The sequence below is a fragment of the Microdochium trichocladiopsis genome, assembly GCF_020744255.1.
Source record: "Microdochium trichocladiopsis strain MPI-CAGE-CH-0230 chromosome Unknown B0I36scaffold_10, whole genome shotgun sequence".
In the NCBI taxonomy this organism is placed as follows: domain Eukaryota; kingdom Fungi; phylum Ascomycota; class Sordariomycetes; order Xylariales; family Microdochiaceae; genus Microdochium; species Microdochium trichocladiopsis.
The window spans coordinates 2,300,924-2,326,896 of NW_025763553.1; the positions used below are offsets into that span (position 1 = coordinate 2,300,924).

The 25,973-nt window shown below is 58.3% G+C and overlaps 11 protein-coding genes across 11 annotated transcripts; 5 read left to right on the forward strand and 6 right to left on the reverse strand.

The window, feature by feature from the left end:
- Nucleotides 1–318: 318 nt before the first annotated feature.
- Nucleotides 319–905, reverse strand: B0I36DRAFT_354090 (uncharacterized protein; the record flags this gene model as incomplete). Its single annotated transcript, XM_046157271.1, has 2 exons — nt 319–428; nt 536–905. The coding sequence occupies 2 exons, from the start codon at nt 903–905 to the stop codon at nt 319–321; spliced, it is 480 nt and encodes a 159-aa protein (XP_046007631.1).
- Nucleotides 906–2,024: 1,119 nt separating this feature from the next.
- Nucleotides 2,025–4,054, reverse strand: B0I36DRAFT_388138 (prion-inhibition and propagation-domain-containing protein; the record flags this gene model as incomplete). The annotated part of the gene is made up of 3 exons (XM_046161221.1): nt 2,025–2,402; nt 2,612–3,180; nt 3,259–4,054. The coding sequence occupies 3 exons, from the start codon at nt 4,052–4,054 to the stop codon at nt 2,271–2,273; spliced, it is 1,497 nt and encodes a 498-aa protein (XP_046007632.1). The 3' UTR covers nt 2,025–2,270.
- Nucleotides 4,055–5,025: 971 nt separating this feature from the next.
- On the reverse strand, nt 5,026–6,559 carry B0I36DRAFT_32023 (uncharacterized protein). Its single transcript, XM_046153526.1, has 3 exons — nt 6,428–6,559; nt 6,212–6,299; nt 5,026–6,131 (listed from the first exon to the last, which is right to left on the reverse strand). The coding sequence occupies exons 1-3, from the start codon at nt 6,473–6,475 to the stop codon at nt 5,206–5,208; spliced, it is 1,062 nt and encodes a 353-aa protein (XP_046007633.1). The 5' UTR covers nt 6,476–6,559; the 3' UTR covers nt 5,026–5,205.
- A 397-nt stretch (nt 6,560–6,956) lies between these two features.
- On the forward strand, nt 6,957–8,222 carry B0I36DRAFT_388140 (oxidoreductase; the record flags this gene model as incomplete). The annotated part of the gene is made up of 3 exons (XM_046161222.1): nt 6,957–7,114; nt 7,204–7,705; nt 7,814–8,222. Exons 1-3 carry the CDS (start codon nt 7,030–7,032, stop codon nt 8,220–8,222), a joined length of 996 nt encoding a protein of 331 aa, XP_046007634.1. The 5' UTR covers nt 6,957–7,029.
- A 662-nt stretch (nt 8,223–8,884) lies between these two features.
- B0I36DRAFT_367846 (uncharacterized protein) lies at nt 8,885–10,999 on the reverse strand (the record flags this gene model as incomplete). The annotated part of the gene is made up of 2 exons (XM_046159528.1): nt 8,885–10,814; nt 10,893–10,999. 2 exons carry the CDS (start codon nt 10,997–10,999, stop codon nt 8,885–8,887), a joined length of 2,037 nt encoding a protein of 678 aa, XP_046007635.1.
- Nucleotides 11,000–11,680: 681 nt separating this feature from the next.
- Nucleotides 11,681–13,846, forward strand: B0I36DRAFT_425100 (uncharacterized protein; the record flags this gene model as incomplete). The annotated part of the gene is made up of 5 exons (XM_046162307.1): nt 11,681–11,776; nt 11,841–13,071; nt 13,231–13,315; nt 13,384–13,444; nt 13,546–13,846. 5 exons carry the CDS (start codon nt 11,681–11,683, stop codon nt 13,666–13,668), a joined length of 1,596 nt encoding a protein of 531 aa, XP_046007636.1. The 3' UTR covers nt 13,669–13,846.
- Nucleotides 13,847–14,268: 422 nt separating this feature from the next.
- B0I36DRAFT_251964 (Alpha/Beta hydrolase protein) lies at nt 14,269–16,102 on the forward strand (the record flags this gene model as incomplete). The annotated part of the gene is made up of 2 exons (XM_046150653.1): nt 14,269–14,770; nt 14,850–16,102. The coding sequence occupies 2 exons, from the start codon at nt 14,269–14,271 to the stop codon at nt 16,100–16,102; spliced, it is 1,755 nt and encodes a 584-aa protein (XP_046007637.1).
- Nucleotides 16,103–16,310: 208 nt separating this feature from the next.
- On the reverse strand, nt 16,311–17,550 carry B0I36DRAFT_367849 (uncharacterized protein; the record flags this gene model as incomplete). Its single annotated transcript, XM_046159529.1, has 3 exons — nt 16,311–16,536; nt 16,661–17,282; nt 17,403–17,550. 3 exons carry the CDS (start codon nt 17,548–17,550, stop codon nt 16,311–16,313), a joined length of 996 nt encoding a protein of 331 aa, XP_046007638.1.
- Nucleotides 17,551–17,958: 408 nt separating this feature from the next.
- Nucleotides 17,959–20,875, forward strand: B0I36DRAFT_334449 (cytochrome P450). Its single transcript, XM_046155349.1, has 4 exons — nt 17,959–19,246; nt 19,351–19,402; nt 19,510–19,724; nt 19,865–20,875. Exons 1-4 carry the CDS (start codon nt 18,333–18,335, stop codon nt 20,421–20,423), a joined length of 1,740 nt encoding a protein of 579 aa, XP_046007639.1. The 5' UTR covers nt 17,959–18,332; the 3' UTR covers nt 20,424–20,875.
- A 1,048-nt stretch (nt 20,876–21,923) lies between these two features.
- B0I36DRAFT_393846 (uncharacterized protein) lies at nt 21,924–22,875 on the forward strand (the record flags this gene model as incomplete). Its single annotated transcript, XM_046161480.1, has 3 exons — nt 21,924–22,152; nt 22,399–22,499; nt 22,551–22,875. 3 exons carry the CDS (start codon nt 21,924–21,926, stop codon nt 22,704–22,706), a joined length of 486 nt encoding a protein of 161 aa, XP_046007640.1. The 3' UTR covers nt 22,707–22,875.
- A 376-nt stretch (nt 22,876–23,251) lies between these two features.
- B0I36DRAFT_334452 (uncharacterized protein) lies at nt 23,252–24,797 on the reverse strand. Its single transcript, XM_046155350.1, has 3 exons — nt 23,698–24,797; nt 23,486–23,621; nt 23,252–23,397 (listed from the first exon to the last, which is right to left on the reverse strand). Exons 1-3 carry the CDS (start codon nt 24,666–24,668, stop codon nt 23,359–23,361), a joined length of 1,146 nt encoding a protein of 381 aa, XP_046007641.1. The 5' UTR covers nt 24,669–24,797; the 3' UTR covers nt 23,252–23,358.
- Nucleotides 24,798–25,973: the final 1,176 nt, after the last annotated feature.

A 25,973-nucleotide genomic window follows, 5' to 3' on the forward strand; every position in this document is an offset into this window, starting at 1 on the left:
CTTTCCGGTGCCAATCTATTCCCAGAAGTATCTACGCCGTGTACCCATCATGCGCGTCGTGCTGAAAGAAGTATTGCGCCAATGTACATGTACACGCTGGCGACACCAAGAAATGCTTGAGACATAGTTGCATTGTCAAAAGGAGCGCCGAACGGGACACCTTCTTGGCAAAAACTTGGGTTGGGCTGAGTTCTAGTTAAGATAGAGCCATGTCAGCATATTCCAGTGCATACGGTAATATTCCACGATGAAGGAGACGACGCGGGATGTTTCATATCTTGGTGGTAAAAGGCACGATAGGAACTCACACTTCTTGCTCTATTTGGCCTTGACATCAACCGCCTTGCCTTTGTCGACCTTGGCGCTTGCCTGGGCCTCGTTGGCAGCGGCAGCAGCCTGCTGGGGAGCAGCCTGACCGGATCCGACACCTGGAAAGTTGCAAACAAGAATTAGTCAAGAGAAAATGAAATGACACGTGCACTGCATGAGATTGGGGAGAGCGGAAGCGGGAAGACTAGAACACCATGCCACTTACCATCCTGACCAACGCCGGCGAGGATGTTGGAGAACGCAATGAGCTCCTCGGGAGCACGGGCGACATTGCCATTGCCATTGCCAGTGGTGGTCACAGCAGCACCGGCAGATGTACCCGGGCGGGCCGCCACGGGGTCAGTGGGAGTTGCGGCGTTGCTGCCCTGGCCGCCGTTTGCGACGACAACGGGGCGCACAGCCTTCGGAGCCTCACCAATGACGGAGGCGCCGTCGGGAAAAAAACATCCGAATGTGCCAATCATGAATGTCTTGAGTTTTCCCGGTTCCTTAGGAACGTTGACCAGGACGCTTGCGTCGTCGCTGGCCTGGGTAGCGGCGGCGCTCTTCTTCTTGTTGCCAAAAGGGAATGCCATTGTTGGTGATTCTGAGTGGGTTATGGAGGGTTCTGGTGCGGTCAGGCAAGCGTCGTTTGTCTCAGGGAGCTGGTGAGCTGGTTCTGAAATTTTTAGAAGGCACGTGTCTTGACAAGGGAGTCAGAGATGATGCTTCTACTGTCAACAAAGGACTGATGAGTCTCATGCAGAACCGTGCCGGGTGGCGGTGATGAAGCGCACGTCTGGGATGCAACTTACCGCGTTGTGTCTGCGAAGTGTGTGGTGGGTGCGAAGTAGTGGTTGAGGGGAGGGGAGAGACGGGAACGCGCAGAAAAACAGAGAGAGAGAGAGAGGGAGGGGCAGCTAATTCACGGCCAGGAAAAATGATGTCTAGCCAGGCACTCGTGTCTGGTCGTTTCCTCGGATACCAGTTGCAAACGACGAGGGCGCTGTCCGTTAGCGGGAGCAGTCCCGCCCGGCGTCTGGCACGCTGGACGATGCAAATTCTCAGGCTGGTACCCCGATGGTCATGCCTTCATACAACTATATAGCTGTAACAATGAGTTTGAAGAGACCGCGACGGTGGCCTTCCTCAGCCCTCTCATGAAACTTGGCGTTGACAGGATGCTGCTGAAGCTCAGAGCGCACCGAGTATCTCCTCGGAGTTGGTTCTTTCTCACTGAGCTCCATCTAGAGCGGGCCACGGGCAAACAGATATCCGAAAATGACAAGTGACTCTTGTTCTCCAACGGGTAGTTTCAGCTAGTTGCCATTGATTCGCAGTGCTTCTATTGTTGTGTAGTTGCTACAAGGCTGCTTCGACGCCCTCGGTAGTGGGCCCATGTCGTGACCGTGCAAGGATTCTTATGGTGGCCCAGCCTCGACCAACGGCCAGATTACCACAATGAAGGGCCAGGTGCTCGAGTCTGCTATGTATGGAGCGTCTTCATTGTCGCTGCCGAATCAAACAAGAACGGGTACGCAGCACCCCAGCGTGCTACCTGGGCAGATGGATCATGTTGGACGTCAATGGCTTGGATCCAGTGTGGCGAGACCAAGTAAGAATATGACAAATGACTTCTGTCAAGATACATAAAGGCACCGACTTCTCCTGCAAAAGAAGTCGACCAGCGTTGTAAATTACACAAATCGGACGCTGTCTGAAGAGCGACCTTGGGAAGCAGTTCCTAAGCTTCTTTGGAGCTGTTGTTTCCAATTGAAGGCATCAACGATGTCTAGTCATCGCGTTGTGGTCCATATCGTACCTAAAACCCCCTAAAGTATCTCGAAATACACGTCGCTATGCGCTTCCGGCGACGCTCATGTCCTCGCCCTCGCTGATAGCGTCCGTCCTACCTCTTGTGTTGCGCTGCGCGTCCGGCGACTCTGTCTGATCTAGGCCTTCTAGCGGCCGAAGCGACCGGGGACGAGCTTGCTGGTCTCCTTGACCCTGCTAATTGTGGTACGGCTATCACAGTGGGGTAGACCGTAGCCGCCGGCTCCCGCTCGATAAACCTGCCGATAAACCGACGGTCGCTGTGGTGATGTTGTATGGTCGTCGGAATGAAATGCCATATTTCTGTTGCCCTCGGTATGCGACCTGGCACTTTTTGAAGCATGCAGGATAGGTGATCAGCCTCGCCGAGGATGAGAAAATTGTCCCTGGCGCTTGAGTAGTGTTTGAAGCTATATGGCACTTCGTAGTCGAGATGTTCCAGCCTTTGATCAAGCCAAACCATGTCTACAAATTTAGCTAGGGCATTGGGAGTTGAGCCGTTAGTCGCTGTGGCTTCGTTGGTCCTGATCCATTCGCCAATGTCCCTCATGCCGAGGCTCCGGCCGACCGTTGAGCAACAGCTCGACGCTAATCGGCTGTCAGGACGAAGCTGAACCGTGACATATGGAGACTCCAATTCCTTGCACACTGTGATCGCCGTGTGAATCAGACACACGCAAGGCGAGCAGTAGATGTAAAGGTTGAGGAGGGGGAGTCCGGCCTTGATGAAGGCCAATTGCTCGGGAGTGGCTTCGCTGTCGGAGTCCGATGTCCCCAGTTTCAGAAGACTTCCCAGCACGCCATATTCAACCTTCTCCTTAATAACCGCGCTGACGTTGATGGAACGCTCGACAATAGACCAGATCGTGTTGCGGCTGACTCTGGTATGGCTTGATACATCCCACTTCGGCCTATAGTTCTGTCCAGATAACCCCATGGTCACCTGGTACCCCAGGAAACGCACATCACATGGCTCATCAGTCGTTCGCGTGCGGCACGGGCTTGTCAGCACAATGTATCTGCTACAGAATTCGAGCTCTGAAAGATAAGATTCTATTTTTCTCGTGGTGAGCCAGTGTCATTCCTCCAGACGAAAAGGGAAAGAAGCAACCATACCTGATTCTGACCCTTCGGAACCCTCTGTTGGTCCGGATTGTGCTGGCTCAATGTCGCTGCGGTCGCGAATGTGCTCCTCTAACGTCCTGCGATCAAGAGTTCCAGCCTCGGTCAAAGCCTTGGCAGATCTCGCAGCCTCCAAATACACCGGATAGCTCTCAGTGGCGTCTTCCACAATGGTTAAGCAAGAAATATCTATGATGGATTCAATGTCTTCGACGACCACGCGATCTAGAATCTCCCGGGAAACATGAATGAGTTCAATTAGCCTGTCGATAAAGTGACCGAGGTTGTTGACGAGTTCTTGGAACTTCTCCCTCTCGTGGATGGCCCACTTCGTCCTCGCTGCCCTGCTTCCGCGGGTGAAACCTGCCAGGCGTGATGCGTTTCGAACCCAGAACCGATCTGACGAGGCCTTGTAGATGAGTTGGCTCTTGGCGCTGAGGTAGTCGACGGCTCGTGAGAAGGAGGAGCCTGGGATGCGTAGTCCGTACGTAGTTGTCAGCTTGTCTGAGTCGGTCAGGAGCTCGTGGATCTGCTCAAGGACCCTCTTGACGAGATTGGCCATCCTCTCGTCCAGGAGCTGCGGGCTGCGACGATCGGCAGAGAGCATGCCGACATTCTCGCCCCAGATGATGAGCCTGGCCTTCTCGATGTCGAGTTTCACCAGTATGATTTCGATATCCCTGGTCGCATTTTGGTAGAGCTTGAAGTAGCCGAAGGCATCGACACAGGATGTGAACAAACCCGCCACTCCAATGACGAAAGCCGGAATCTCCAACAAACCACCCGACATCTCTACCAGAATACTGCCAATCAGGTGACGCCGGGGAAAATTAGCAGAGGCCTCAGATGGGAGGCGTATACCTGTTGGCGAACAGGCGGGTTGAGAGACGGCAGCCCTGTAGGGGGAGGGAGAACCAGGTACAGGAATTCGGATTGACGGCTGTGGATGAAAGATGGAGCTTAGATTTGGGGCAGAAGTTGTGCGAGATATGCAACTGCCCGGGTCGTCTTCAGAGCGGTGCGTACATGCAGGACTCAGCCCTGTGTTCGCTGTGTCTGCCTTGGCGTTCCAACACAGCCTCTCAGGTGGTTTTGATCACGCCACAGGAAAGAAAATTGGCATCAAGGCGAGCCCGAGCGTTCTGTGCCAAGCCACAGCCTGCTTGAAGAGCTGAGACATATCGACCCCCTAGATCGGAGATGTCGGAAAGAGCGTTTCTGGCGGCCAGGTGTCCTCGAGCGACCACCCGATTCCTGCATACGGCACACCCTCTGTGCCAACGCCTCCTAGTGCTGACTTGCAAGACATTCCCGCCCTGAAGTCCTCCAACGCGAATGTGGCTCCCTCCTCAAAATCCATATCTCTGACTTTGTGGCTGTCGATGCGCCCAGAATGCCTTCAGACCACACAGTCTCCTTCGCAGCCTCACCTAATTGACACCGCGCATTACCATTTTCAGCTCACAGCGGCCATTTTCTGCTACACAATGGCTGCCGCTCTCCTCGTCCCCATCTCCATTACCGAGCCCCTCTTCAACACATCCAGCCCTTGGGTGCTGCCGGACTCCTTGACCAATCGTAGGTGAATACCAGGTTCTAATACATGCAAAAACAAGAAAAAGAAACTAACAAAAGGGCAAAGAAACCCCACAATGCCCGTGATGCAGGCCTTTTCATGCAGGCTGCTCAAGGACCATTTGAAAAAGTCAATACCCTGAATCGAAGCCCACGACCTGAGTGAGGTTGATAGCGGGAATCGCGATACTCCAGTCTTGACAACGACACGTCAAGCTCTTTGAATGCCCATGGTTGGTATATATCTAGTCATCATCACCCAAGAGATGTGTCCTCCATCCAAGCGTGTGCACTCAGCATATCTTAAAGTCAAAATTCGAGAAACTCCATCCAGGCAAAATCACAGTCGCTATAATGAAGATATGCTCATTCCACCTCCAGCACGACCCTGTCCTCCCCTCTGACCTCTCTCCACCGATTCGTCGCCCTCAACAACTCATCACAACCCTGCAGTAACCCCGCCCACTTCTTCGCAAAAGTGTCGCCAACCTCCCAATTCTCGACCGCCCAGGGATCGCCCCAGAGCACGAGCCCGCGGTTGCACCCGCTGCCGTCGGGCGCCTCCTCGAACTCGTTGCCCATGAGGTCCGCACACAGCGAGTCCACGTCGATCTGGTCCTGGAGCCGGATGATGTTGTCGCGCATCTCGGCGGACGGGATGATGTCAATCCAGGCCTCGTGGACGACCGACTCTTGCAAAGCCGTGGGGAGCAGACTGGCTGGTGTGTGCGAGGGGAGGGTGGTGACGCCCTCGGTGTATAGGGCGTCCCATGCGAGTTGACTCTCACTCTTGTCGTTGCCGTTGTTCTCGGATGCCGTGTTTGCTTCAGGGGCAACGCCTTGTCCCCGGAGGCGGAGGATGAGCTGCATGTTTGTCATGCAGCCGCGAAGGGCGTTGTACTGGACCATGCAGAAGAGGTGGTGGTCTGGGGAGATGGCGGAGGCTGCGGCAGTGGCCTGGCTGGCGAGAGAGAAGAGGAGCTGGCCGCGCCGATGGGCCTGGTGGTCGCCCCAGTAGGCGAGGACGGCCTGGGGTTCGCCGAGAGTCTCGAGGATGGTCCAGAGGAGGTCCCGCTTGGGCATCTTGTCAAAGGCCGTATCGAGGCGGTGGCGGCCGCTGATGTGATTGACGGCGATCTGCCGGAGGAGGGACTGTATTGTGACCGAGGCATTGGCTACTTGTGCCTGAGTGAACTGTAGGGCCGGCAGAGGGGTGACGGCTGCAGCAGAAGGTGGCGAGCTCTGGGTATGGGCTGCCATCGAGGCTGCCTTTTCCTGGGCTTTCCTCCGGCCTGTCTCTGGAGATTTAGCTGGTGGCTCTCGGGGGATATTCTATCAAAGAGAAATGTGATGGCAGAGGGGGTCAACGCACGCCATGCTCTCTGATGCAGGCGGTTCTGCCTTTTCTTGCGCTCGACGGGGTCTGTAAGGCCAACCCAGTCGTCATCCTTGACCAGGATCTGCGGCGTGGTTGAACGGGTCAGCCACCGACTACTAGTCACTCATGCTAGTCGACCCGATGGTCCCTGCATGTGAAGTGCGGACTTAACGGTGCCAGCAGGGGCCGGCTTGGGGAATCGGGACTCACCTCGGTGGCCGAGTAGTAGGCCGTGGCCGCAGCCGGAGCCGTGGCCATGGCTGGGTCAGGGTACTGTGGTGTCGCGTGTCTGTAGCCAGCGTGCGAGGCACATCACTTGGCGAGATGGCATTGAGGTTGAAGAATAAAGGGCACGATCTGTCAGCAAGTGGGCAGACAAACGAGCTGTCATGCAGGATAAGGCACTGGCGCCTAGACGCGGGCCCCGCCTTACGACCCGCCTTACGGTGGAGCCTTATGCTGCATATGCGCTAGGCTGCATCCGGTGTGGCGCGCGTTACTGTGCATGCCGCCATCTCGGACGCTCCATCTCGCCATTCGCCAGCAAACACCCCGGACTCGATCTCTGACAGGGGGACTTATCACAAAGTATCAGAATGCCATGTTGCAGAGCACACAATGCCATGGGATCGCGGAATATCTTCGAAAAGACTCTGCATACTTCAGATATATAAGTCCCCCGAAATCCGCCATTCAGCACGAAATGAACAACAGACACCATCACCACCATCACCAGCAACACTCATCCATCACCTTCTACTACCACCACCACACCATCATCTCCTCAGGCCTCAGCCACCGAAACCATCAGCATGCCCAACCTCGAGCAATACGTCGACTTCAACCCCGAGAAGGAGACCCCCTCCCTCGCCGGCAGAGTCCTCTTTGTCACTGGTGGTGAGTCCAGAACAGTCTCCACCGAATCCTCCAAAATGCCCTCAAGCGTCACCATCACCAACTAACTCTCCCCTCCCCGATCCACACAGGCACCGCAGGTCTGGGCAGAGCAACCGTCATCTCCCTCGCCCGCCACAGCCCCGCCCACATCTACTTCACTGGCCGCAACGCCTCGGCCGCCGCGGACCTCTTGGCCGAGATCAAGCAGATCGACCCGGCCGTCGGCACCACCTTCCTCAAGATGGACATGAACTCGCTCGCCGACGTCAAGAAGGCCTGCGTCGACGGCTTCAGGCACTCCCGCCTCGACCTCGTCGTCTGCAACGCGGGCGTCATGTACATCCCCGTCGGCCTCAGCGCCGACGGCTTCGAGAACCACTTTGCCATCAACCACCTCGCCCACGCCATGATCCTCCGCGTCCTCATGCCCGTCCTCGCCCGCACCGCCACGGACCCCAAGCTAGACAATGTCGACGTCCGCGTCGTCTCGCTGTCCTCCGACGCGTGGCGGATCCACCCCAAGGACGGCATCACCTTCTCCACCATCCGCACGGAGCAGAAGAGCTGGGTTGGCGGTGCCTACCGCTACGGGTGAGTTTATATCTCTCTTCTTCTTCTCCTCCTCTAATATGGATTGAACTCCCTCTCTACTCCCCCTGTTGGCAGACCTTGAATTAACAACAATATTCATCGATCCAGCCAGTCCAAGCTTGCCAACCTAGTCTACGCCTCTGCCCTCTCACACCACGTCCCCGCATCCTCGGCAAACCACAACAAACCAAACAGCAAGACTAAGGGCATCAAGTTCCTCTCGGTCCACCCGGGCGCCGTCACGACCGGCCTGACCACCACCAAGCTCTCCACGCTCGACCGCGCCGCCATCAAGGCCTACACCCTCTACGCGCGCATCACCATGATGGACGAGTCCCAGGGCCGCCTGAGCCAGCTGTGGGTCGCCGCCGGCGCGCCCCGGGACGAGCTCGTCGACGGCGGGTACTACATGCCCGTCGGGCGCCTCAGCCAGGACAGGCTGGACGAGATGGCCAAGAGCGAGGAGCTGCGGGACGAGCTGTGGCGGTTCACGGAGGAGGTCTTGGATGGATTCTGAGCTTTGTTATTGTTGTTGTTGGAGCGAGGGATATTCTTAGGTGCTGATTGAGAAATTCTTTTTCAGATGGCGGGGATATCTGTGAGATTTGTCTGGGTTTTCTATTCCCCTTTCCTTTTTTTTTTTTCCTTTTTTATCCTTCCCTTTGTCCAGTTTTCATTTTTTAGATAGATGTATGCTTTGAGTTGTCTAGATAGAGTGTGCTTTGAGCGATATTGTATAACACGAGCCCTAGTTTTCATTATCCGTTCGTCTTCACAGACCGTGCATTTTAAGTCTAGCTGGCACTCAGTCCCATGCAGCTGTATATGGTACCTCTCCAATTGACAGCCCTTGAAGAGGGTAGCTCGAATGCATCGTGCAAACCGCTTGAGAACTCTTCCTCCCCGGTTCCCAGGTATTACATCAAAATACCCTGTAGTTGGTAATGTTTGGCTCCAGTATGCCTACTTGGACCTTGCCTCTTGACTACGAGGCCAAGCTCGTGCTGAGCCAAGGCTCCCCCCCACCACCGAAAGGGGATGTTTGCCGACGTTTGGCCGGCCAGCTGGCTGCCAGAAAGGCTACAAGGGTATAAGCCATCGAAAACGTGTTCCCGTGGCGACCCAGACGACGGAGGAACAGGAAGTGCTGGAACTCTAGGTGCGTTGTTGTCGTTTCAGTCATTGGGAGGAATGCCGCACGGGCCTCTGCGCTGTGCCAAGATACCTTTCCAGCGTCGTACAGAATGACAAACCCGAGTCGGCGGGACAGTCTTCATGTCTCGCACGCCAGTCATCCATCACCAGATACTCTTCGTGCCACACATCCCCGCCGCAGAGCGTGTAACTCAGCTCCAGTCTCTCCTGGGAGTTCCGCCCCGCGACAACATGCACCCAGCTGGCCACCTCGACCCTTCGCCAAACGGGGACCTGGTCCATGCGCTCGACGACCGCCGCCGTCGTCGTGGTGCCGCTGCTGCCGCCCGTGCTTTCGTCTCTACCACCGCCACCACCACCACCACCACCACCACCACCAATACCTTGCTCCTCAATCTCAATGATCCGCTCCACGACCGTCGCGGCAGTGCGGCTATCCCAAACGGCCTCCCTGACCATCATCCCACGGAGCAGCTTCACCGCGTCCCTGCGAACCACGGGATCGCGGCACTTTTGGCCAATAATGTACAGCGAGGGCAGCACCCCGATCTCGGGCGTGAACGACGGCGGCGTCTTCCGCGCGGTGGTGGCGGCCGCCCGGGTCGTGTACTCGTCGTGCAGGGCGGCGACTTTCGCAGCCAGGGTGAGGCACTGCCGGAACTGGGGCAGGTAGGCGTCGTATTCTGCCTCGCGGCCTGGGCCGTAGGAGGCGAGGAACGTGGTCGCGGTGAGGTGTTGGAGGCGGAGGAGGTATACGAGGCGGCGGTGCTCGTGGGTACGGGGGTCATTTGCTGAAGCTGGAGAAGGACCGGACGGCTCCTCTGACTGGGAGCCTACTTGTGACTGTGAAGGGTGTTGTTGTTCGCGAGCCAGGGCCTCGAAGCGCGTCTGCCAGGCCCCGAGGTGATCGAGAATGCTGGCCTTGAGAGCCGTCGTGGCGGAGAAGGATGGCTCCGCGGTGGGGAAGATTTGTTGAGTCGAGTTGCGCAGGTCCATGACCTGGGCGACCAATAGTTCTAGGTGGTCGTTGGCTTGCTCGAGGGAGGTGAAACCGCCGCCTGGGGGCAAGCCGGCAACGAAAGGCAGTGAACCAGGCTGCAAGTCCCTTGGGGTCCACTCGGCCAGGTAGATGGTCGCCTGCAGATCGAGACGCCTGATCTGCCTGGTGATCTGGCCGAGCACTGCCTCGATGTCTGGGGTCATCTCCTTCGAATTTGCTTGCAGGCTGCGGCTGGTGCTTCGTGGAGCTGATTCTTTGGCCTGCCTGACGTTTCTCGACAGCTCGATTCCCCCTCGGAGGTGGTGCAGTGCTTGTGCGTAGTTGCCTGACAGGCTGTCGATGCAGGTGAATAGGTAAGACAGCAAGATGGTCACGGCCGTGTCCATGCAGTCTTGGGTCTTGTGCTCATCGAGGAGATGCTGGATGGCCTTATTGTAGTGCAGGAGTGCAGCTTCCTCGAGGTGGCCCCACTGGGAGGCCCGCAGTTGACCTGTCTGCTGCTCTGCATGTCGTCTATAGACGATGGCCAGGGCTGTTGCGGCATGGCGGGCTGCTGGTATGGTCTGGGCGAAACACATAAGGGTGTTCCGCCAGGTCTCTGACGGGTGGTGCTCATCAAGGTGCATGATGGAAATGCTCTCGAAGAAGAGCAACGCGTCTGCTTGATGAGGACCGGAGAGCGGCAAGATCAGGAGGGGCCCAATGTTCTGCACCTTGAGCCGCTGAAGTCTGTGTCCCTGGGAGGATGGGGTTCCGAGAGCGTCCTGTGCTCCGGGAGGGGCATGAGTATGTCCAAGGGGCCGTCTCTTGTCAACGTCCAGGCCGCCACTTTCTAGTTGGTGCGTTTCTGGTTCGGCAGTGACAGGCGGCGGGGCATAGCCGTCGCACTTGCGGCCCGTGGATGTGCATTTAGTGCACGCCGGTTGTGTAAGATCACACTTGATTCGCCTTATCCTGTTTGTCCCCGTCCCGACTGGTCAATGGTGAGCTCCCGTCGTTGTGCCTGAGGGGAGAGGGGGAACGACTTCTTACTTGCAGGTCTTGCAGCCAAGCCTGGACTTTGGGGCGAACTTGCGAGGCTTCTTCCTCCAGGCCTGGGCGGCTCTCTTGGCTTCTGCAGGGTCGACAGCGCTGCCCATGCTCGCTCGCTAGCTCGTGCTGGTGGTGGTGGAGGGACCTCTGAGGCGAGATATCGCGGGGTGTGAGGACTACATCTTGGCCCGTTGTCTGTGTGTGTACAAGTAGGTGTTGGGCGTTATGTGGTGTGGCGGAAGCACGACCAGGGGAGCAACCGATGCCTGGACTCAAGTGGGCCTGGAGCACCGTTGGCCCCGCTCTATCAACAGCTTCCATTGGCCGGCTCGTAGAGGTGGAACTCCAGTTTCGAGAAACCAGAACCCCGCCTGTAACGGGACATTGTGACGCAAGTACATGATTGGCTGCCTCGAACAGCAGGCTCCCAGTCGGCTTGCATGCAGGATTATTTCCATAAACGGCATAAGCTTGGTGAAATTGATGTCTGGCGAGCCCTGGGGATGTCCCTATGCGTTCTCCACCTTGGACAACTCATAGATGGTGCCGATTCGCCGGGTCGTATAACACGCCTCCCCTAGTATGATTCCCAGTTGAGGCTGAGTCTGGCATGACGTATAGTCTTCATTAACAAGGGCGACGAGAATCTCCCGCGTAAGTCATATAAGAGAGTCCTTCGTTTTCCAGCGTCAAGGCTCTATCCAATCCCATGATCATCTGAAGACATCTCAGTATCATCACCCCGAGAGACCTAGGAAACAAACTTGCCGACGAACCCAATCAGAGCCATGCATCGCAGATGTTTGGGACTTGCCCTGATGGCAAGCGTGGGCTGCAAAGCCGCTTGCCAGACTGGGCCGACGATGGTCCATAGCTTCGAAGACGTGGGTGCTCACTATCGCCGCTGTTCAGGCCACATGCTACGGCGTGCTAATACACATCGCCCAGATCACATCCTCCACCAACATAACTTGGACGCCATGCTTTGACAACTTCCTATGCACAAAGTTGCAAGTGCCTCTAGACTACGCCAACACCAGCCTTGGAACCACCGACGTGGCCTTCGTCAAGCTGCCTGGCAAGAATGCCACCGCCGACACTCCCAACATTGTCTTCATCATGGGCGGCCCGGGAGGCTCTGGCATCGACATGCTCGTCTCCGACCCCGACCGCCCGAGGGCCATCTTTGGCGAGCAATACAACATCGTCTCCTTCGATCCTCGCGGTATCAACAACAGCGGCCAGACGCTCGATTGCTTCTCCGGCAACGACGCCGCCCGCGAGACCTTCATCGGCCTGCACAGCACCGGCACCACAAACACCTCGACCGAGTCCTTGCAGGAACAGTTCTACTCGAGCCCCATCTACGCCGACTCGTGCGAGGCCGCCATGGTCACGGCCAACTCGCCACACGCATACTACGTCACAACGCCGGCCGTGGCCCGCGACCTGCTCGCCTACACGGAAGCCGAGGTCACCGCCTGCGGCCAGAACCCGCAGGACGCCAAGCTGTGGGCATATGCCGTAAGCTACGGCACCGTCACGGGCGCCACCTTTGCGACCCTATTCCCGGAGCGCGTCGGGCGGCTCGTGCTCGACGGCGTCATGAACGCGGAGCAGTACTACGATAACGTCTGGCTCGACAGCATGGACCAGACGGATGCCGCGGTCGAGTACTTTGCCGAGACGTGTCACGCCGCCGGGGCCGACGTGTGTCCCTTCTGGGGCCCTTCGGCCGAGGATATCCTGGGCAGGCTGGACAGGCTGATCGAGCAGCTCAGAGACCACCCCGTCCCCATCAGCGGAGTCCAGGAGGGCCAGCTGCCAACCATGGTGACCTACGCAGACATCAAGGCGCTCCTATTCGCCGCGGTATACACACCGCCCGAATCGTTCCCCGGGATGGCCGAGACGCTGTTCCAGGTGGAGAGCGGGAACGCGTCTGCGCTCGCGGGGACATATGCCGGGCTGGCGGCGGGCAAGACGGACCCGGGCCGCCAGATCCAGTGCGCCGACGCGGCGCGGCGCAACAAGATGGCCACAATCGAGCAGTTTGCGCAGTACGTCGAGGCCACCACCTCCAGGAGCAGGTACGTCGGCGACGTATGGCCCATGGCACTCGACGGCGTGCTGTGCAGTGCGCTGAGGCCGGAGCTCCCGGAAAGCATGTTGATGCAAGGTGAGCGAGCGCGCGCGCGTCCTCGATTTCCCGGCTTTCCCGTTGCCCCCAGACACGGTCGCGTAATCTCATGATGAGGCTCGTGCATCCGGGGCCCTAAGCCGCAGTATCCGAGAACGTCGCTGACATACTTTTTCTCTGCGCCCCATTTGACCACAGAACCTATCGGCGCGTTCGAGAAACCCACGGCCTTCCCGATCATGGTCGCGAGCAACACTGTCGATCCTCTGACGCCCTTGAATGTGTAAGCCGTTCGCAGTGCTATTGTCACGTGAGGAAACGCCGTACTGACTCTATTTATACCTGGTGCAGGGCCAAAACGACCTCTGCTCTTTTCAAGGACGCTGTCCTCGTGCAGCAGCAAGGCGTTGGTGTAAGTGACACCCGACCGAGCCCCGTCTTCTTGATTCAACCCCCCTGTCCTTGTCGCGAAGGTTCGCGCATTGCTAACATATAGTTTGCATGGGGGCGCAGCATACCGTTGTTGGCCTCTCCGGATCGACGTGCTACTTCACCCACCTGCAGATGTACTTTGCGGGCATTGTTCCGCCGGCGAACGTGACGTGCCCGCAAGAGCATATCCCGTTCAAGCAGTGAAGATAGGTGGAACACGGAGAATGAGGCATACATAAGTGGTTGTTTGCAATGGGGACACGGCTTGCAGGTGGTGTAGATCATCTTGATGGCTTGGTTAGTGCTGTTCTTCGTCACTGCGGTACGAGGCAAATAGCTGCCTGTCAATATCTACTACTACTATACTTGACAAAGAGACCTGGGGTATTCTGGTATTTTGGTCCACATAATTAATCGGACTCGCTGCTGACCAGCATCTGTCTCGATCGTCACCACATCCCTGGCCAGCTGCCCCAAAGAGGAAGGCGTGTGCGACAGCGGAGCATTGGCCCGGCATTAGTGAGCGCCCATCCCGTCCCGGGATTTGATAGTCGAGAGAGACATACGTCAATTACTCCAAGACATGGACCGGGGCCGTGCTTATGCGCAGGATCCGTCCATGCCAGATTAAAAAACACTGCCAGCCTCGTCCTCGTCCTCGTCCTCGTTCGTGTCCTGCTGCTCGTGCCAGCACGCACTGCAGTGAATTCCCTCGCGTTCTCTGGTCAATTGTCAGTCGTGACTCTTTTTGTGACCATAATTGATTGAGCAGACTCGACATATTTACCAGCCATCATGCAATCCATGACGACGTGGCTGCTCCTCGCAGCACAGAGCATCTTCACCGCTGCCGCGGCCGAGCCCACTGCTATCAACCAGGCCCTCGACGTCACCTACCACGGCCTCGAGCGCAATGGCATCGAGCTGTTCCTCAACATCCCCTACGGCCTCGACACGGGCGGTGAGCACCGCTTCAAACCGCCTCGCCCAGCAGTACCCCTGCCGGGCAGCACCGTCGAGGCCACCAACTACGGGCCCTCGTGCCCGCAATCCCTGGGCACGTCGTCGCCCCCGCTCGCGCAGGGCAACATTACACAGGTCTCCGAGGACTGCCTGAACCTCAACGTCGCCCGGCCCAAGGGCACCACGGCCAAGGACAAGCTGCCGGTGCTCGTGTGGATCCACGGCGGCAGCTTCTGGGCCGGGTCCAACGCGGAGCCCACGACGCGGCCCGACGGGCTGATTCTCGAGTCCGTGGCTAATGGCATCCCCGTGATGCACGTCGCCATGAATTACCGGCTTGGCTGTGAGTATCAGATTCTCCAGTCTACTTCTTTCCTGGGTGACGAGCTGCTGACAAGCACAACACCGGCTTCCGCGAACAGTCTTTGGCTTTGCCCAGTCGGACGCGCTACAGCAGGAGGGCTCGGAGAACGCCGGGCTGCGCGACCAGCGGCTGGCGATCGAGTGGGTGCGCGACAACATCGGGCACTTTGGCGGCGACGGGAGGAGGATCACCATCTTCGGGCAGTCGTCGGGCGGGCTGGCCGTGGGGATGCAGATCATGGCGTACGGCGGGACGCAGCCGGTGCCGTTCCAGCAGGGCATCTGCGAGTCGCAGGCGCTCGAGCCGGGCATCACGGCAAACTTTACCATTGACGCGATGCAGCTGCTCGTCGACGCCGTGGCCTGCAACACTTCGGCGCTGCACTCCCCCGAGACGGTGGCCTGCCTGCGGTCCCTCGACACCGAGACGCTCCGCCTGGCCGCCATCGACACGTACATTGCCGACATTGCCCACAACATTGGCGACATCTGGCTCCCCGTGGTCGACGGCGACTTTCTGCCCGCCGCGCCCTCTGTGCTCGCGAAAGAGCACCGCTTCGCCACCGACGTGACGACCATGATCGGCTGGGCGGACAGCGACGTCGCGTTCTACACGGACAGCAGCATCGCCACCCCGCAAGACACGCACAAGTTCATCGCCGACTACATCCCCTACGTCACGCCCGCCAACATCGACACCCTGCTGGGCCTGTACCCCGTGGGCGAGTTCGCCGCCGACGCCGCGCGCAGCCAGGGCACCCTGTCGGCCGAGTTCTTCCGCTCCGCGCGCATCTTCCGCGACATCATCATGGCCTGCCAGCCCGTCTGGTTCGGCGGCAAGGTCGCGGCCGCCGCGGACCCGGGGACCAAGGTCTACCTGTACGACTGGAACCAGACGGTCCTCGAGCCCGCGCTCGACTTCCTCAGCAACAAGACGGGCTGGGGCCCCGTGCACACCTCCGAGTTCGCCTACATCTTTGGCAACGTGAGCGTGTACGACGTGCCCGGCTTCCCCTTCACCGCGACCCCGGCCGACTACGCCCTACAGAGCCGCGGGTCGCGCAGCTGGTCGACGTTTGCCGCGACGGGGAAGCCCGGTGGGCTTTGTGGCAAGGACACGTTCCAAGGATTTGACCAGGCGTTTCCCCAGGGCGAGGATGGAGAGACGTATGTCTTTGTGGTTGGGGGTGCGGACGAAGGGCTGTCGGCGTTTGACGGACCGAGAGCGAGTGAGGCCATTGCGGCGCAGCGGCTCACGGAACGGTGCGCTTTTATCAACTCGGACGAGATGATTGAGCAGCTGCGGTACTGAGGATGAGATTGTTGTCCGTGGAGAAGTATAACGAGGTGCAGGGGTAGTAGAATCAGGGTTCTCGTCACGGTTGAAGCTGGCTCGCGGGACTTGAAGCAGTTTTCGTTGGCAGCCACGTCACACCGACTAAGGAATATACTTGATATTAGGCTGGTTCTCCAGCTTTGTATATTCATGCCTACATGCACTTCAATCAGCGCGTGAAATGTCACTTCAACCGCCCAAACGCTGCCCCTGAGCCCCCTCCGAGCACCGCCGTTCCTGTTTGCACAACCCTCATCACAACGGGGAGCCAGACGCGGCGAGAAATAAACACTGCCTGGCCGACCGCAGCCACGAGTCCGATCCGTGTGAGCCAGTCCCACTTGGCCTGCTGGAGAATCGGCCCCGCAAACTTCTGGCGTGTCTGGGCAAACGACGCACTCTCGTTGGTCCTGTTTCATGAGCATGAGAGCCAAGGTCAGCACTCAATTTTCGCTAAAAGGGGATACCAATAACATCAGAGAGTCAAGAGAAGGGGAAGCGTCTAGGTAGACACAGGCATAGACAAAGACATACCTCGGAAACGGCACCTCCCTCCTGACCCCATCCTCGCCAACCACACTCGGCACCTCGACGCCCAGAAACTCACAGAGCGGGGCCCACCCATCCTGGACAGTAAACTCGATCCGCCTCCCGGGGGCAATCCTGGCCCGGCACTCTCCATAATAACCCTCGAAGAACGCGAGGGCCTTCTCGCGAGCGTCCTCGTCGTGCCACTCGAACCGCCACACCTCGGCCTGCTTCTTGTCCAGGTTCGCGGCGAGCGCCCGCACCCGGGGGTCCCACCACGTCACGAGCCGCAGCAGCGCCTGCCGTAAAGGTTGCGCGCGCTGGGTGAACGTCGCCTGGCACGAGGCGAACCACGCCTCCGGGTCGCGGTTCAGGATGACGACCTTGGCGTCTGGGTATAAAGCTGCGAGCTCGGCGCCGAAAAAGGCCCCCGGGACGTCGACGACGGCTGAGTAGCTGCCGAGGATGGCGTCAAAGCCGTTGCGCGAGAGCATCATGGCGCCTTGGCTGGTGTTGTACTTTGCGTCAAAGGCCCGGTCCCAGAGGCGGATGTTGGCGAGCGAGTCTTGCCATAGGTTGAAGGAGTGGTAGGCCGGAATGCCGAGGATACCTAGGGCTGCTTGCATGCCTATTTTTTTGTTGTTGTAGTTGTTCCATATTATTAGTTAACTCTGTTTTTTAGGCCAACATGCACATAGAGCATGAAAATGTCAGGGAGTGTTATTGCTCGGAGGGGACTGCTGCATACTGGCTGTGCCGGTCCGGCCGAGACCACAGACAATGACCTTCATGGGCAGCGTCCGGGGACTGCCGGCGCCGAAGAGCAGCGCCCTCGCATCGTCCTGGTCCGGACCTACGAGGATGGTGCTGCCGGTGGCTTTGTTCGCTGCAGGCATGTCAGGTGTGTGTGCTTGCCAATGATCACTGCGCGAGAGGGGGCCTTGGTCCTGCTTGGTGCTGGGACTCGCCGGGCTTTATGCCAAGACCCCGGACAGATGAAACCTGGTAATTATATTGACGATAGCCTATGGGATATCTCGATGACCGAAGGGGGACCGACGTAAGCTGCTCCATTGCCAGCGAAAGAGATGAAGCTAGCCGTGCTGAGGATAGTCTGGGCGGAGTCCTGTCAGCACTACCGCAGGAGGCAACTCTGCCGTTTCAGTCACGGTGTACATACTGATGCACGGGCAGGGGTGAGATCCGAACCGACCTATCGGGCCTGTATTTGTAATTGCAAGCGAATCCAGAGAGAGGCCAAGCATTCAGGCGGGGCCCCTTGGCATGACAGATAGTTTCACGGTGTTTCTTGACTGGCCAGCAGGCTCGCTATGCACCGCCCCCATGGAAGCGATACCCGGCTGGCTACAAAGTATTGCATACCCGACTACTTGACTTCTGCACAGGTGCGCCCTGAGACCCCTACTAGTCTCGCCACCACGCCGCCGTTTCTCAGGACCCTGGGACAACGGGCGGATACTACTCGCACGCTGCAGAAAGCCCACAGAAGATGGTGTTGCCTTATTTATTCCAGGGTGCGAGCTGAGCTCCCACCAGCTCTGGAGCCCGCGCTAAAGGGGACTCCCGCGCGCCATCTTCTTCCCTCTACACTTTCCATCTCAGTGCTCCCGCCCGTCCCATCTCGCCAGATAGACTGGCAGGCAGACAGACGCACACTATGGTTCTTCTCGAAAAGACAATGTCGGCGCTACCCCTCCTGGGGGCAGCTGCCGCCGCCGCCGCCCTCGCGTATCTGCTCGCCCGCGCCTTCACACAGCGCCGCTTCTACCGCAACGTGCCGTGCCCGCCGCACTCGATGTTCTGGGGCCACCTGAAGCTGCTGGGCGAGTACACGGCCAGGATGCCCAAGGGCGGCTACATCCAGCAGGCCATTACGCAGATGAAGCAGGACTACGACCTACCCGACGTCTTCTACCTCGACATGTGGCCCGCGACCAGCGGGTTCGTGTGCATGACGGGCCCCGACGCCACCGCGTACCCGACCACCACCAACGTCTGGCCCCAGGCGCCCATCGTGACCGACTTCTTTGTCGAGACGACCGGGACCACCTTTATCGAGGCCACCAACGGGCCCCTGTGGAAGGAGCTGCTGCACCGCATCGCCCCGGGACTGACCCCGACCACCATCAAGGCCTACTTCCCCGCCATCGTGGCCGAGGCCTGTAGCCTGCGCGACGAGCTGGCCAGGAACTCTGGCGCCGGCGCCCCGGCGGTCCGCATCTCGGACGCCATCGGCCGCTACCCGTTCGGGGTCATTGCCCAGGTCATCTGCGGCGAAGGGCTGGGTGAGGACGTGTACCGGGACACGCTGCGCGTCGCCGAGCTCCAGACGCTCAAGCAGACCCCCGGCGCCCTGTTCCTGCCGTGGAACAAGTGGGCGTACAAGCGCGAGGTGGCCGCGTGCCTCGGGCGCATCGACGCCGTCTTGTTGACGAAGGTGAGGGCCAGGTTCGCGGAGCTGGCGCGGGACAAGGCGGCGGCCACGCAGCGGATTCTGGACCGCCTGTTGCTGCCGAGCGTCAAGCAGGGCCTGCCGCTCGACTCGGCGCTCGAGACGCTGTGCCTGTCAAAGTAAGTTGTTGGCCTGTGGAGTTGTGTCTCTTGTGTGTGTGTGTATGTATAGAGAGAGAGAGAGAGAGAGAGAGATGAGTGCTGACTATCTATCGTCTGGACAGCATCAAGGGCCTCATCATCGCCGGGTATGGCACCACAAACGACACCTCAACGGTATGTGGCTCTCGAGCGGAATGTCTCACGGACAGGCCAACCTTACCACGAAAGTCATGTGACTGACCGACTGACTGACTGACTGACCTGTTGCCTTGTGTTTCCAGTTCATTTGGCTGCTCCTGCACACGCATCCGGAGATCCTCGAGAAGCTTCGCGACGAGCACGACCGCGTGTTTGGCAAGGATCTCGACGCGACCCTCACCAAACTGCGCGAGAACCCGGGCCTGCTCAACAGCCTCGAGTACACCACGGCCGTCATCCACGAGACTCTGCGGCTCTTCCCCATCGGCATGGTCGTCCGTGCGGTGCCGCCAGGACTGTATGTGCAATAATCAGATTCATGCTCCCCCCTCCTGCCTTTCTGCCAAAATCTATCAAAGGAGCCCCTCTGGCCAGCCAGGTAAACCCCAAGGACAAAAACAATGGTCCTCAGGCTGACTTCTTTCAAAACCCCCGCAGGAAATCCATGTCCATTGGTGGCAAAGAACATCCCGTCCTGCCCGACCAGATGGCCTGTATCGTCTCGCACGCGATGCACTACAACGACGAGTACTTCCCCGACCCCAAGCGCTTCCTGCCGGACCGCTTCCTCAACGACCCAGCGGCGTCTGCGCTCGTCACGGACGGCACCGGCCAAGCGACCTCTTCCTCTGGCAGCGATGACGACGAGAAGAAGACCGCCGCCGGCGGCAAGATCGGCAACGGACCCATTCACCCGCGCAACGCGTACCGCCCGTTCGAGCGCGGCCCGCGGGGGTGTATCGGCCAGGCCCTCGCGATGGAGGAGATGAAGGTCCAGCTCGTGGTGCTGGCGCGGTCGTTTGACATGGCGATCGAGAAGGTGGAGGAAGCGGGCGAGAGCAAGGCTGATGTCAAGGAGCCGACCTTTGGGCACATGGACATGGAGAAGAAGCTTGGCAGGCACGCTCTGCAGGTTGCTGGTTTCACGGCCGGGCCTGCCGGACCGGTATTGATGAAAGTCCGCCCCCGGGGTGGTCTGGCGGCGGCGGCCCGGTAGATGGTCGGGGGATGTGCTGATGAGAGAGCAGGTGGGGAATAATGGGGATGGTACGTCTGTCTGCTGGCTGGACTGTGAGTTTCCAGGGGTTCGCTCTACACCACGGCCGACGGCTGCACCTACATGAGATCCTTCAGTTTACCGAATTGTATTAGTGCATGGTAAACTTCTCCTAAGGCCTAGTGTCCATTTGTATTCAGAAATGGACCATCCCGAAGCTCACGGCTGGAATCGCTCGTTGATCGTGACAAACGCGTAACTTCAGCTGGTGCTTCCGTCACTACGCCCTTGGTCTAGCGAGGGCTACAAAGACCTCTCGCACTGAAGCAGCGCCTCATGGGACGACTTGATTGCTCGTTGATATGTTGGCTGCATGTTAGAACCGGGCGTCAGGGAGCATGCATCTCACAAATGCTCCAAATTTGAGGCCCGTCAAAGTCGACTGGGATGAGGCGGTCGAACACGACTTGTTATTGTGCTATGTAGGCCTCATGAATCTTCTCCAGGCTATGATTTCAGCCGTGTATGCCAAAAAGAAGCCGTCGCACTATTACCTCACGCCTTGCCCTCTACAAACTCTACACCCGGTCCGGGAAGACGCCAAGAGAGCGACATGAGCAACCATGACATATACCTCCTTGCCGCCGAGAGCTCGCTAACTGACTGACCGGCCCACCGCAAGAAGCTCAAGCAGCCCCCATGATCCCGGAATTGACCAATCTAAGACACGCCCGTGCCAATCTGCGGGAAGCCACATCCGCCCGCCTAGCCGAGAACAAGGTCGAAAGCATCCCGTCGCTGGAACCAATCGCCCCTCGCCGGTCTGAGACATGTCAGGGAGATTAAACTCACGAACTAGTCCAGCTTCGTCGAGTGACAGGACTAATGCGTCCAACCAACTGACAATGTCTCATTCCCAGCTAGGACGCAAATGTCCATGGCCGGGTTTTTTTTTCGCACTAAGGCTAGCAAGCTGTCTGGCTTTGTTCGACATGGCAGCTAGGTTGCGCCCGCAAGAAGCCTATTCCCCTAATTCGAGGCCAGATCGCGCGGAGGATGCCGAGGCCAAGCTATTGACCCAACTGCGGACGTCATGAGAATCCGAAATGGAGGGTAGAGCAGGGCAGGGAGGGTCCCACGAAGGGGTGCTGGATGCGGACTTTGGTGTAGGCTTTTGCGTGTGTTGTGAGCTATAATGATCTTTGTCCGTCGTGGCCTCCCAACCTGCTGACATTTGTTTCCCACCTCTTGGGCTGTCCATCTCGTCATACGTACATCGGCGACGATTAGAGAAAAGACACGAGTACGACTGTCGACTCCCGAGTTCAATCTACTTACACGGAACATTCTCAAACCCTGGAAGCCTCGCCAAGCAGTACTATCATCCCATATCGGACAGCCCAACGCAGCACACACCCTTTTCGCAACTCGCCATAGCGCAGAACAAAGGCAGATTGCAAGCGACAACAACAACAACAACAACAACAACAACAACAAACAATGCAGCTCAAAGCAACCCTCGCCACCACCCTGGTGTCTCTGTGGGCGCTGGGCGTCGCCGCCGCGCCCCGTCCCGATCCCAACCCGGCGCCCAAGAAGCACGGCGGCAGCGTGGCCGAGGACTACGACGACTTTGACGACAGCGGCATCGTCACGGCGCTGTTCAAGGACGCCAACGACCAGGAGAGCCGCGCCGAGTTCAAGATTGGCAGGTGGGCTTTCTCGGGCTGTGAGTCTCATGTTTCTTCTTCTTCTTCGCTGGTGCTGTCTCCCTCCCCGTGTCCCTCTCCCCGACACATACGTGCACGTACTGGCGAGCACGCGCGCTCCATTTCATGTATCACTTTTGCTGCGTGTTTCCGTTTCTTCTCCGAATCATGTGATTATGTTCTCTCCACATCCCCGACCTCAAATGCCGGACCAGTATAGAGAGATGCAGACACTGACTTTGACGGCTCGTGAAAAACACAAACAGTCGCCCCTTATCCAATCCACGTCATCACCCAGGAGGGCCACAAGGCCGTGTGCACGTACACGGGCCAGACGACGGGGTCGTTCAAGATTATGGGCAACGGGGTGAGTCTCCTCTTTTTACTTCTCTTTCCTTCGTCTCGTGCATGTGTGTAGTTGCCCCTGCTGCTGCTGCTTGCCTCGCTTTCGCTTTTCTCTTCTCTGGGGAACACGCCTCGACGTCCGCGTCCCGAGAAAATTGCGCCCGTGAGAATAGCCAAACAAACAGGAAACAACATCTTCGTTCCCGCGCCCGTTCGATTTTGCTCTTGATCTGGGGGATGGGCTTGCTCTGGCTGACAAAAACAATCCTTGGACGGAAACAGAAAGTCAAAGTCACCCCGCCCCAGTCGATCAAGGAGGTCGACTGCTCCGAGCTTTAAGAAACACAGACACTAGCAAAGATGCTGTCGATGAGGGGCGGAGAAGGTTTAGAATCGCCTCTGGGGGTGTGGGGGGGGGGGGTTGCACATAAGCAGAAGTCGGTTGTCTCTATTGAGGCTCTGCACCAGCCAGGTCCCATGCTTCACAGGATGCTCTGGGGGGAAGCTGTCGAGGGGCTTGATGGCGTGGGGAGAAATGCTTGTGGCACGGAGCTGCTTGTTTAATGGTTTCAGGGTGTCTGTTGTGAGGCAGCGTTGGCTGGGGCCGAATGCTGGTGAAATTGCCAGATATGGATATGTTGCATGTGCTGCAGGCGTGTCCGTGAGTGTCCGCTAAGGGAGAAGCAGAAGGGCTTGTATATAATACCAAAACGCTCGGAAAAGGCTGATGGGGTATGTAATGTGCACAGCTCGAGACAGTTTCCGTGAGATAAATTCTTTGTTTGGCAGAATGTATGATTTTCCAGTCTATATATGCAATGATCCCACGCTTGCTAAATGCATTGACAAATGTTCAAGTTAGTTTTGTGCGTTGTGTACGCCTAGAAGAAGGCGCCTTCTACGAGGAAGCCGACGGTGAACTAAGTAAAAGCACAATCAGCAAGACAATACTCATCCCTCCTGACCCGAATGCAAAGCCAAGTATGACCCTGCCATGGCGGTACATACCTTTGTGTGCTCCAGAATATGGTCAAAGTCTAGCGTGTCGTACGTGTCCCTAGACGAGTGAATGAACGGCGACGCGTCCTGGATGGTCTCGTCGCACACGTATGCGGCTGGGTAGCCGACCTCGAACGCGGAGTTACTGCAGCGCGCAAAGCAGTCAGCAAACAGTACAGCACACGCTACCGCGGTTCACGGAAAACAGGGACAAAGCATACTGGTCAGAGCACCCGTAGCCGCACTTGTCCGTCGCGACGGGCAGCTTCGAGTACATGGGCACGATTGTAGTGATGAACTTGGTCAGGGCCGGGTCGACAAAGTCGGTGAACACGGCAATGACGTTGTTGGGCGAGTAGCCCGTCATGTCCTGGTTCATCATGGCAATCACGTCGGTGCCCTTCTTGGCGTAGGCCTGCATCACGTCCCGGGACCCGAGCGTGCCCCCTTCCTCGCCGCTGTAGAAGTGGAACTCGAGCGTGTTGGCGGGCTTGAAGCCGGCCTCAGCGAGCACACGCAGCGCCTCAAGGATGGTGACGATACCCGAGGCATTGTCGTCGGCGCCAGGGGCACGGGCAGTCGCGGATGTGCTGATGGAGTCGTAGTGGGCGGAGACGATGACGACCTTGGAAGCGGACGAGCCGGAGCCGGGGATCTGAGCAATGACGGACGGCTGGTCGTAGGCCTTGTGGACGAACTGGGAGACCACGATGGCCGAATTGGGCTCCGCGGCGGCGGTGACGGCGTCAAACATCCAGTCGGCGGCGTGGCGGGCCCAGCAGCCGCGGTAGTAGCGCGAGAACATGTCGGTCATCTCCTTGGCGCGGGCGACCTGGTTGTCGCCATTGATGGCGGCGAGGAGCGGCTTGGCATCGTCGGCATGCTGGGCCGTGGCCGGGTATGGGTATGAGGCGTTGCCGCTGCCGCCACTCTGCCGAGTCTGGAGGGCGCGGTCGCGGCGGAGGAGCTCCGTGTCGCGGGTGTCTGTGATGTCGACAAAGTGGACGTGGCGAGCGATGAGCATGTCGAACTTTTCCTGCTCTGTGACCCAGAAGCCGTCGTGGTCGAGGGCCGTCTTGACGAGGCGCAGGCCGTGGGTGGCGGAGGGCGAGGCTGTCGTCGTCGATGAGCCCAGGGTCGTGTGGGTGAGCAGCAGGGCCGCGAGGGCGGCAAGTCGTGACGAGGCGATCATGGCGGAGGACGTGGCAGAGGGGCAGTGGCTACTGGCAGAGGCAGAAGCTGGTCGAGGCAGGCTTTGAGTGAGACGAAGACATAGGCAAGTCGGATTGAGCAGAGCAGAGAGGAGGTTGAAATAGAAGTGGTGGCAGATGTGAGGCTGGGCCCGTCTCAGCTGGGGCACCCTTGCAGATGGCCATGGGGTTCGTATGGGGGGTCCAACTACGGCAGTGCAGCAGCTGAGCCGGGGGCGGGCCCGTGCTGAAAGGAAGCCCGAAGCAGGGCAAGCCAGTGGCACCCTCCACTACACCGTCCCCCAAAAATAGAACTAGGGCAGGCACATGGGTCCCGGGGATCTGGCGTAGTGCTGAGCCACAGCGGCTGCCCTCACCGAACAAGAGCCAATTGTCGCAATGTGTGACCAATCGAGACTTCTCCTTCGGTGGTCTCAGTAGTGGCGGCACGGCCATATTCGGATCGACGTCCCCCGTGTGCTGGAGAACATCGTAACGGGTCGAGGAGGTGGATGTTGTCGTCGAGCAGCTGATGATACTGATAGCTATTTTGGGTCAGCAGTGTGACGCCACCTGCCCGTGGCGCAGAGCGGAAGAAAGTGCCGGGCAGCATCGTGGATGACGAAGCTGAAGCCTCCACTTGTGCCATGGACGCAGTCGGAGCCCATACTGGCGACAAATCCAGGCTGGAGACCTCTAGAGACTGGGGACCAGTTGCTCGCTCTCAGGGATTGAACACGGCTGACTTGAGACTGGGTAGGCGAGAGCGTTGGACATTGACGCCACATCATTCGCATGCGCCGGATAATGAATATTCCAAATTGACCGCTCAGATGAGACACCCTCCGTTGTCGACTAGCTGCGAGACATGATACAAGATGATGACAAGCAGCTTGCCGGATCAGAGATCGGAGAATGACTGTCGATAGGACAGGGCATGGCATAGACTGTTTGATGGCATGGCTTTGCGGAAAGCTGTGGCCTTGCCGAGCTAGGATTGTCCCTCTTGCTCGGGCGAAGCTCACAGGAGCGTAGTCCACTCCGGCCACCATGCCAAGAGGCCGCATTGACGCTTGCTGTGCCCGTCGGGGACTTGTGTTTGCACAGCTGGGAGATGTCTGTCTGGCCACGGGGCTGCACCTGTCAGGATCCTGGCTGGGGCAGTGATGTCGTGACCGCGTGGTTGTGACAGCCATAGCAAGATCGGAAGATGCAGGTTCGAGTTTGTCAACTTCTCAGCAAGCTTCCAAAAGTGTACGCTTACCTGAAGGTAGTGTAGCTCCATTCCCCAGTCCAGGTCAGTGGAG

Coding starts and splice junctions, on each gene's coding strand:
- B0I36DRAFT_32023 (XM_046153526.1), bottom strand. CDS start 6,475: ATGGCCACGGCTCCGGCTGCGGCCACGGCCTACTACTCGGCCACCGAG. Junction 6,300..6,427: donor CCTACTACTCGGCCACCGAG/GTGAGTCCCGAT, acceptor ACCACGCCGCAG/ATCCTGGTCAAGGATGACGA. Junction 6,132..6,211: donor CCTGCATCAGAGAGCATGGC/GTGCGTTGACCC, acceptor CTCCAGAGACAG/GCCGGAGGAAAGCCCAGGAA.
- B0I36DRAFT_334449 (XM_046155349.1), top strand. CDS start 18,333: ATGGTTCTTCTCGAAAAGACAATGTCGGCGCTACCCCTCCTGGGGGCA. Junction 19,247..19,350: donor GAGACGCTGTGCCTGTCAAA/GTAAGTTGTTGG, acceptor TCGTCTGGACAG/CATCAAGGGCCTCATCATCG. Junction 19,403..19,509: donor CCACAAACGACACCTCAACG/GTATGTGGCTCT, acceptor TTGTGTTTCCAG/TTCATTTGGCTGCTCCTGCA.
- B0I36DRAFT_334452 (XM_046155350.1), bottom strand. CDS start 24,668: ATGATCGCCTCGTCACGACTTGCCGCCCTCGCGGCCCTGCTGCTCACC. Junction 23,622..23,697: donor GGCTACGGGTGCTCTGACCA/GTATGCTTTGTC, acceptor TGCGCGCTGCAG/TAACTCCGCGTTCGAGGTCG. Junction 23,398..23,485: donor ATATTCTGGAGCACACAAAG/GTATGTACCGCC, acceptor GCTTTTACTTAG/TTCACCGTCGGCTTCCTCGT.